This window comes from Callorhinus ursinus, unplaced genomic scaffold (assembly GCF_003265705.2).
Source record: "Callorhinus ursinus isolate GAN/ISIS: 27379988/994484 unplaced genomic scaffold, GSC_fseal_2.0 scaffold102, whole genome shotgun sequence".
NCBI classification, from domain to species: domain Eukaryota; kingdom Metazoa; phylum Chordata; class Mammalia; order Carnivora; family Otariidae; genus Callorhinus; species Callorhinus ursinus.
Window position 1 is genome coordinate 10,346 of NW_027397164.1, and position 10,081 is coordinate 20,426.

General features: G+C 53.0%; 1 protein-coding gene across 1 annotated transcript; it reads left to right on the forward strand.

The window, feature by feature from the left end:
- Positions 1 to 522: 522 nt before the first annotated feature.
- Positions 523 to 2,499, forward strand: ARL4D (ARF like GTPase 4D). The gene is made up of 2 exons (XM_025861879.2): positions 523 to 628; positions 1,193 to 2,499. Exon 2 carries the CDS (start codon positions 1,287 to 1,289, stop codon positions 1,890 to 1,892), a length of 606 nt encoding a protein of 201 aa, XP_025717664.1. The 5' UTR covers positions 523 to 628; positions 1,193 to 1,286; the 3' UTR covers positions 1,893 to 2,499.
- The last annotated feature ends 7,582 nt before the right edge of the window (positions 2,500 to 10,081 follow it).

Below are 10,081 nucleotides of genomic sequence, written 5' to 3' on the forward strand. Positions count from 1 at the left end.
GAATGCAGACAGCACCAGTCCCTACCTTACAGGCTGCTGTGAGGATCAGTGGGGTAATGGGCTTAGGCTTAGGCTGTTTCATGAGGTTCCAGGGTTACACAGGTTTGAACGCTGCCTTAGGAAAGATAAAGGTGTAAGATTTGTGAGCATCTCTCCAGCAGACCCTGGCGGAGGCAGTGTATGCGTGGGGTGGCTATCTCGGGGTGGGTAGGGGGAGGAGGATGCCGCCGTGTAGAGTACGAAGCTCTTCACCTCTCCAAGTCAAACGCTGCCACGTCTGTCCCTCTCACTTTCCATCCCGAGTTTACCTCCAAATATTAGACTACGGGAGAAAAGATCAGATAAAACGTTCACCGATTGAGCTCACGTCCATCACTGGGTTGTCGCGGGTCGCAGGGCACGTATCTCCAGGCCCCGCCCCTCCCCGCCCCTCCCCGCCGGCGCGGGACTGCTCATTGGCCCGCGCTGCGTGACGTTACGCGCGAGTTTTTAAGGCGGAGTCCCGGGGACCGCTCCGCAGTGGCAGCAGCGCCGGCGGTGGTGGCGGCTGTGGCGCGCGCTGGGGGCGGGCGTGGAGTTTCGCGTGGAGGCTCGGGTGCTGGCCTGGGGAGAGCGCGGCTGCCGGAAGGTAAAGGGGCTGTTCAGGCGGAGCTGTGGTGGCTCCGGTGCGGGGACCTGGGGAGCGGGAGTCGGAGATCCGGGCAAGGCGAAGTGTCACGGGCCGGTGGGAAGGGGGTCGCGGTGTTAAGGAGGGGCGTGTCAACCGCTTGGGGATGTGGAGGGCAGGCGGGAGCGGGCCTTACTCTCCCGTCTGAGCGCCCGGACCCTAACTTAATTGGGGGCCGCTGCCCGACCTGCTCCTTCCTGTGAGGATTCTCGCGTGGGGAATGAGGGTCTCTGCGTCTGCGACCGCGCCACGAGCTCGGAGAAGAGTCGCGGGAAGCCGACCATCTCCAGATCAAGGCCTCACCCCCCAACCTGTGTCCAGGCCCCGGGGGTCTCTCTAGATCTCGTCTCCCCTGAAAGCGGGGAGAGCCTCTGTTACACTTGGAGCTGTTGAAAAAACAAAACAAAAACTGGAATTTTAAAAAGGAAGGATGGGCGACTGATTTAGGACAGGATCTAGAAGTTGCACATTGCATGTTTATTTTTAAACGTCTCCTTTTTTCTCCCATGACTTTTTCCCGTTCAGATAACCCAGCAGCGGTCCCCAAAGCCTGCAGTTCAAGGCCACCTTCCTGCCTCTCCTGTGTGCCTCCTGACCTGCACCTTAGCTGGAGCTCACCATGGGGAACCACTTGACTGAGATGGCTCCCACTGCCTCCTCTTTCTTGCCCCACTTCCAGGCCCTGCATGTCGTGGTCGTTGGGCTGGACTCTGCTGGAAAGACCTCGCTCCTTTACCGGCTCAAGTTCAAGGAGTTTGTCCAGAGCGTACCCACCAAAGGCTTCAACACAGAGAAGATCCGGGTGCCCCTGGGAGGGTCCCGTGGCATCACCTTCCAAGTGTGGGATGTCGGGGGGCAAGAGAAGCTGCGACCACTGTGGCGCTCCTACACGCGTCGGACAGATGGGCTGGTGTTTGTGGTGGATGCTGCCGAGGCTGAGCGCCTGGAGGAGGCCAAGGTAGAGCTACACCGAATCAGTCGGGCTTCGGACAACCAGGGCGTGCCTGTGCTGGTGCTGGCCAACAAGCAGGATCAGCCTGGAGCACTGAGCGCGGCAGAGGTTGAGAAGAGGCTCTCGGTCCGAGAGCTTGCAGCGGCCACGCTCACCCACGTGCAGGGCTGCAGTGCTGTGGATGGGCTGGGCCTGCAGCCGGGCCTGGAGCGCCTGTATGAGATGATCCTCAAGAGGAAGAAGGCAGCCCGGGTAGGCAAGAAGAGACGGTGACCCGAGGCTGTCCCCTCCTCACCAGTAGGGGTCTATACACCGGGACAGCTAGGCGGAGCCTGTGGCCCCTCCCTCAGCTCTGGGGTGCAGGACCTGTCCGCCTCAATGAAGGACCAAGGAGCACACTGGGGGTCCTGTTCTGGTGCAGCATTGGGGAGGGGAGGGGAGATGGGATGTCTTCTCCTCTCCCTCCCTCATCCTCACCTCTGGAGAAAAGGGGGCTGCAGGACTGGGGAGGCTTAAATGTAAGCCCTGACTCTACCTCAACCCTGTTTCTTCTTTTCTTCTCTGGCTTGTTGATGAGATGTGTTTGGAGCAAAAGAAGGTTGTTTGGAGAATGCATTTGGGAATGAACGAGGACTGTCTCCCCACCTCCACTCCCCCCCGAGCTGGGGTGTCCCCCAGGCTGCTTTTCTAAGGATGCTAGTCACAATAGTCTTTATTTTTGTGTCTGTGTGAAAGTGCCAGGAACCCTTCCCCACATTTGTAGATCCACAACTGTTTTTATAAGCCATGTGTGTCCTCTGTAGTATTATTAAATATTTTTTAGCATTTGCCTATAAGTTATTAAAGACTGATGATACTGTAGCTCTGACCTTGGTCTGGCATTTTCTTACCCAGCCCCAGGAGTAGTCCCAGACTTCTGTATGGGTGGCAGGAATGGGGCGGGGGGAGTTTTATCTTGAAGCTGAACTTGCAAAGGAAACACGGGATGGCTGGTGGAAATTACAGACGGAGTCGAAATTGCCCTCTCCCAAGCTATTACCTGATTTCTGCCGGTTTTTTGGGGGGGGTGTCCCTTCTTTCTCCTGCTTCCTCCCCCCTCCCCTCATCCCCTGGCTCTTACGTGCCCCTCATACCAGCTGGTCCTTGGGGACACTTTCCTAGGTTTATATAGGTAAGTCCTCAAGGAGTCATTCTGTCCTCATCCCCCCCCACTCCTTGGCACTCAGGCTGATCTGTTTGTTTTTTTCCACCTTGGGGGATCCTGTGAGTATGGAAAGTAATTCCTTCCTGGCTTTCAGCCATCTCCCTGTGCTCAATCCTGCTGACTGCAGCTCACCGGCAGCAGCGGCAGGGGCTGGTGCTGGGGAGGTCTGGGCTGGATTGAGCCAGCCCGGCCCTGGTGACTAAGCTGTGAGTTGTCCAGCTCTGGGACCGGTGGCTGTTCCCACAAGAGGGGCTGTAATAGTAGTCGCGGTTTGTGCCTGGTGGCAGTGTGGACTACTAGACATCCACTACCCCCTCCAGGGGAGGATGGGGAAGGTGTAGGCCACCAATAGTGGTAATAAGAATAAAATGCTGGGCGCCTGGGTGGCTCAGATGGCTAAGCGTCTGCCTTCGGCTCAGGTCATGATCCCAGGGTCCTGGGATCGAGTCCCGCATCGGGCTCCCTGCTCCTTGGGAGCCTGCTTCTCCCTCTGCTTCTCTCTCTGTCTCTCTCTCTCTCTCTCCTCACCTCTGTCGCTCATGAATAAATAAATAAAATCATTTAAAAAAAAAAGAATAAAATGCTAGGGGCGCCTGGGTGGCTCAGTTGGTTAAGCATCTGCCTTTAGCTCAGGTCATGATCTCAGGGTCTGGTATCCAGCCCTGTCATGGGCTCCCCGCTTAGCAGGGAGTCTGCTTCTCCCTCTCCCTTTGCTCCTCCCCCTGCTCATGCTCTCTCGCTGAAAGAAATAAAATCTTTAAAAAAAAAAAAAGAATAAAATGCTAATGTTGTGAGGTCCAGAGGGCCTCTGCCCAGACTTTCAAGTCTGCTCCCTCCACCGACACCCAGGGCCAGCTGAGTCTGAGATGATGAAAGATCAGATCCTCCTAATCTGGGTGGGAGTAGTGGGTAAAAACCAAGCACAATTCTTTCCATCCCTCAGCCCCCCAGGCCCACCCCTACCCTTTGTGCAAACATGGGATCCAGAGCAGGTTCAGAGTCCCCACTCCAGAATCGAATAAAGGACCTGGGGAGGGAGAGAAGGTGCCGGCAATCCTGCCCTGGGGGACTTCCTAAGGAACTTGCTTCTTCCTAGCTAGAGTCAGCAGAAGCTGAGTTTTGCTGTGGAGTCTGGGCTGGTTCATATTTGTCTCCCTTCATGGCTGGCAGGATGCGGGTAGGTATGCATCGATCCGGAAGGGTGACCAAGTGTGCGTCAGTGCGGGGCCTGCTTGACAGAGCTGCTGGGCTGGTTCTGCTGGGGACATGTGCTACCTGGCCCCCCTCTGCAAACACCTGTGACTCATCTCACTCAGTCCTCAGGGCAGAGTCCTCTTCTGCCCAGGAACAGGCTGGGGAGGACTTGGCTAGAAGGGCCTCTGTCCTGCTGGGAGATCTTTCCTCCTCACTCCACCCCAATAATGCCCTTTTGTCTCAGAATCTCCAAGGACATGTTTTCTCCATTTCTGGTCACCTGGGGGACTGAGATCTCCAGACTGGAAAAAGAGCACACCCCCTCCCCCTGCAGAGGGGCCTCCATGGGGCCAGCTCCTGGTTCTGGCTCTGCCAACTACCTGACCTCCCTCCTGTTAGAATCGTCTTCTCCCCCAGACTCCAACCCTGGGCAGGAACCATGGTCCACAGGAGACTGCCAATGTCCCAGCTCTTCCCCACATTCCTCTGGCCTGACCAGCTGGTGGGGGTGGAGGAAGGGGTGTTGGCAGCCAGAGAGTGAGATGGAGAAGCCAACTGCTTTGAAGGGGTTGTAGGGAGAGGGGAGCCCTGAAAGATTCTGGTAAGAAAGCTACATTCTGGCTGGGTGGGGATCAGGAGCTTTGGAATAATCCTCCTGCCTTGGTTCATCCTGCCACAGGGATTCTTCTTCTCCTTCTTCCTCTTCCTCTTCTTCTTCTTCTTCCTCTTCTTCTTTTAAGATTTATTTATTTATTTAAGAGGGGGAGGGGCAGAGGGAGAGAATCTTTCAAGCCAACTTCCCCTGAGCACGGAGCCCCAGGTGGGGCTGAGATCATGACCTGAGCCAAAACCAAGCTTCAGACGCTTTTTTTTTTTAAAAGATTTTATTTATTTATTTGAGAGAGAGAATGAGAGAGAGAGAAAGAGAGCACATGAGATGAGGGAGGGTCAGAGGGAAAAGCAGACTCCCTGCTGAGCAGGGAGCCCAATGCGGGACTCATCCCATCCCAGAACTCCAGGATCATGACTTGAGCTGAAGGCAGTTGCTTAACCAACTGAGCCACCCAGGTGCCCCCAAGATTCAGACACTTAACCAACAGAGTCACCTGGGCGCCCCTGCCCCAGGGATTCTGCATGCTGAGCTCTGGCCACAGGCTTGGAATGGGGGTGGGATCAGGGTTGGAGGTAGGCTGTATTTTCCTTGTCCTGGCTTCTTTACCAAGCAGAATTTCTTTGAGGCCCTGAGATGGATGTTGAGGAGATGCTGAGGGCAGAGGGTCTCAGGGGGCCAGGAGTGGTTGTTAGGGGCTGGTGGTGGGGGGCTGTGGGTAGGGTGGAAGGCTCCCTCTGAGCTGCCCTTCTCCCACCAGCCACCTCCTCTCCTTGCACAAGCTGGATGGTAACATCCAGGTGGACCGCATTTGCCCCGGGGGCCTTGCCCATCCCCCAGCAAAGATGGCAGTGGTCCCTCACCTCCTCTGCCCTCTCCAGTTGTCCTGTGCTGAGAGTGCTCCAGGCAGAGAGAAAACAAAGAGGAAGGGAAGAAGTCTCTAAGGCCCAGAGGAGGCAGCAACTTGCCCAAGAACACGTAGCTACTTAGTGGCACATCCAGATCCTTCCTCCCAGGTTGGCTTTTTGTACTCCCAGGGCCAGACAGATAGGAGATGGACCACAAGTCTAGCAGCTCAGAGCTCCCACCGCCCCTTCCCTCCCTCCTTTCCTCCCTGTATCCCCTCCCTGATTAGTTCAAAGGCCAGCTTTCCGCTCCCCTGCTCCCCTTCCTGAGGAGTTGGAGCTTTATCTTTGAAGTCCAGAACTCTGGCCTCAAATCTGGCCAGAAGTCCCCACCCTCCTTTCCTACTGACCACATGTCATCCCAAGTCTTGCTTGAGATGGACTCCTCCACAGGGGTCTGGGAAGCACAGACTTCCACTGAGGCACCGGGGCGTGCATGGGACAGTGTGTTCTCCAAAACAGGCCTTTTGTGAATGGAGGCCAGTGGGAGCAGAGGGAGTGAAGACAGTAAGGGAGGCCCAGGCCAGCACTGGGCTGTAAAGGCTGGGGCCACACATCACTTCCAAGGCCATCAGCTGGGGAGTTTGTGGGTGGGTGTCACGGGACCTCCTCCCCTGGCTAAACCAGAGGAGGGGATTTGTTCTTCCTTTACAAAAAAAAAGTGTTTTCCTTTTTCTGTCCACCCACCCCCCCGCCTGATTACAAAAGTAACAGATGTTTTTGTAAAGAAACTTAGAAAATGGAGAACCCCATAATCTAAATTTCCGAGCTAGCTAAATGTCGGGGACAGGTTTTTATATATAATCTTTCAGATATTTTTTTTCTCTGCATATACAAAAGAGGTATGTATTAATATCCAACACACAGGGAATTATAGGAGGCATATGGTGGTAGAGTTTTGCTTTTCTCATTTATATCTTGGGCATTATTCAATGATGGGACATATGGGTTTTTCTTGTTCTTTTTGATGACCACATGAGATTCCACTGTCTGAATATGCCATCATTTCTTAATTAAATCCTCTGTTAAATCCACAGCGTGTCCACAGCGATGACCTCCTTGCACATATTTCTCAGGCATGTAATCATTGTGTCAAAGGGTATATGTATTTCACATTTTCATAGATGCTGCCAAAATGTGTGTGTAGAGAGGGTTTGGGGTGAAGGAACTTTAATCCAGCCTTCTCATCCTCCATCCCCGGATTTAAGGGGCGTCTTCAAGCCAAGGTATGTCTGTGGCGGGGTGGGGGGGTAGACATTATAGTGCCCTTGCGTTCGGGGAGGTTAAGAGAATCTCCAGCCACTTGGCAGAAGATTTGCAGGCGTGGGAGGGAGCTTGGGCTGATTTTCCTGGTCTGGGAATTGAACCGCTTGGGGGCTGCCTGGCTGATGGTGGAGGTGGGCAGATGGTGAGGACTCCCTAAGCACCCAGCTTCTCACAGACGTCAGGCAGAGTGGGCGAAACATCTCCGGAAATAAATCCCAGCAGCTCAGGGAGGGAGCCTGGCTGAGACACAGAGTGCATGCTCCGAAGGGAACATGGAGAGGAGCTCTTCAGTCTGAAGAAGGGCAGCTGAGACCCCGGACTTTCCCAGGGTGACCCCCACTCTTCTAGCAAGGTCCCCCCACCAGCTGCTCTCGAGCATGGGCTCCTGGAACGGGAAGCAGAAGCCCAAAGTATTAGATACCTCGGCCACTCTGGGCTGTGTGGGGTACCACTTCTCTGTTCATTCTGGCCCCTGGGCTAATCTTGGGTCCGTGCCCCTGCAGAATGGGGTGGGGAAGGCAGGAGGGCTTATCTCTTGAGCACCTCCCACCCCCTCCTATGAAATCTGGTGAGCAGTTTGGTGGAGTTGTACAGGGATGACAGCTGGGTTTTAAAGATGGCTGAGAGTGAGGTTTTGTGCTTTTGATTGTGTTTGTTTTTGCAAGATTATCCATTCCTTTCCATTCCAGAGGCTGACTCTTATCCTTAGGGAGTGAGACGGCAGAACTGCTTACTCACTCTCTGGAACTCTCCCAGGCTGATGTGGGGAGGGACAGAGCCACCCGTCTGACCAGGCAGCACCTCAGAAAGGACCCCACAATTGGCCTCAGTTTACACATCTGTAAAGTGAGGGGGTTGAGTAGATAATATTGGATCTTTTCTGGTTCACTTTCTATGGTTCTCAGTACAAGGTGGGCGTGGGGAACTCCTTCATGATCTTTCTGCCTTCATTTTATTGCCCTCTGAAATTACCTTGTTTGTTTTGTTTTTAAGTTTGTTTGCTGTCTGCCTTCATCTCTAGGCTACCCATTCTAGGAGGACAGCCCTCATTCGTTTTGTTCACCATGTATCCCTAGGACAGTAGTGGGCACACAGTAGGAGCTCATCTGTACCTGTGGAATGTGGGGTGTCCACTCAAGGGTTGGAGGGCTGGGGTATCACCTCAGTGAAGAAGTGGTTTCAGTCTGTAAATAGTGACAGCAACCGGGAAAGAAGCTATCAAGCAAGGTTGGAGAGTTTATCTGGGAAGGCCTGTTGGAGGAAGTGAAGCGGATTTGGAACCCAAGTTAAATATTCTGATTAACAAGGGACTTGGAGGATCATGGGCTTCAGAACATTTTCTTGGCTCTACCTACTGCTCAGGAGAAAAGATATGAGTCTGAGGTTTAATAAACATAGTTTCGTTCCTCCCTTCCCAGTAATTAATTACCTGACCTAGGACGCTCCCTAGAGTCTGTTTACCACTCCCCTACCCCTGCTCCTCCCAAGGTCACCCCAGGATAGTCAAGTTAGATTGCCATTCTTCCACCCCAGAGGAACTGAGTGTAGGCTGGTGTCAAGGAAGGGACCCCCAGGGAACACTAGACCCGTGCTGTCCAATATGGCAGCCACAAGCCACATGTGGCAACCAAGCATAGGAAATGTGGGTGAACTGAACTCAGATATGCCCTGAGTGTGAAATACAACAGATTTCGAAGACTTAGTAAGAGAAAAGAATGTAAAATATCTCATCAATACTTTTTAAAATTATTTTTTAATTTTTAATTTTATTTTTAAAAACGTATTTGAGAGAGCCAGCGAGCACGAACAAGGGGAGGAGCAGAGGGAGAGGGAGAAGCAGGCTCCCCGCTGAGCACAGAGCCCAAACTACATGGGGCTCAATCCCAGGACCCTGGGATCATGACCTGAGCTGAAGGCAGACACTTAACAGACTGAGTCACGCAGGCGCCCTCACATTCTATTTCAATTGACAAGGCAGGTCCAGCTATTTGGGGGAAGGAGCATCTTGGGGAAAAGAATGGGAGATCCATAGTTCTTCCTTTCTTCTGAAATTGGAAGGGAAACAGACCAAACTGCAGCAGTCTGGCAGGAGGGTAGATTCTAGGAAGGCCTTCTTGATGGGGAGAACTGAAAAACCTGAAAAATCTGTATACTCTCCTTCCTGGAAAGCTTTCAGGATAGGTAAAGACTTTGTGTATCTTGAATTATCTTAAAATATCTTATCAAATTATATGATTCTCAATGATCCCAACCTGATTGTTTAGCAGGCGATGTTCCTAGCTTCATTCAGGGTATTTTCACTCCTCTATAAGACAGCTCTTTAAATGTCTCTTTCATGTGGAGCCCAGATACCTGGAATCCACACAAAAATCCTAAGGTGATTTTATCCAGTGGTTTCTGATCTTTCACCGGATGGCTGTGGTAGTAACAGCAGCGTTGACTGACTGAGTTTGCATCATCATCTTGCCCTCCCCTGCTGCCTTCCTCTGCCCAAACCTACCAGCTCCCTCAACCTCCCCTCCCCCCAGCGCAAAGGTCCTGGAACAGGCAGGTGATGGGAAGATGACAGCCAGCTGGGGGTCTGGATAATCCACAAACTGGATTATCTGCCCCTGAGTTTGCACATATATAAGCAGGTGGCCTAGATGCAGACAGGATGTACTGGGATGAGCCAAGGGGATAAGGTTAACACCTTATGTGTGACTGTGTGTGTGTGTGTGTGTGTGTGTGTATGTGTGTAAGTGGGGGAGGGGGCAGTCCTACAATAAAAACCCCACCCACTTATCTCCCATCCTGAACATTAAGCCAATCAATCACTCCTCTCAATCAACCACATATAATATTTAGCATTATTGTGCATGGCCATATTGTCCTAGGCACTGGAACTAAGGTACGATTTGTACACAGAGAAGGTGTCCTGGTTTCCTGGATGCAGAGCCTGAGACAGGGATTCAGGGGGCACATGGTTTATTGAGGGCACATTTTCAGGAGAAAGGGAGGGAGGGGGCAGGGCGGGGGCTAACCAAGGATGTGCTCTCACAGTTGGAGTCTAATGTTGGCTTGGTCCCATGGGGAAGCTCTGGTTGGAGAATTGCACCTCAGAAAAGATCCCCCAGAGGCAGAGAGCCTGGTCTTTTATACCGTTCAGTCAGCGAATTGGCCGCTGTTTGCTCAAGTCTCCAGGGAATGAACAGCCAGGAGCCATTGGAGTCAACATTCACAGCCAGCGGAGGGCATCTGGGTGCTGTGTCAGGGGCATCCCATCAGGGTGGAGCCCCAGAAG

Coding starts and splice junctions, on each gene's coding strand:
- ARL4D (XM_025861879.2), top strand. CDS start 1,287: ATGGGGAACCACTTGACTGAGATGGCTCCCACTGCCTCCTCTTTCTTG.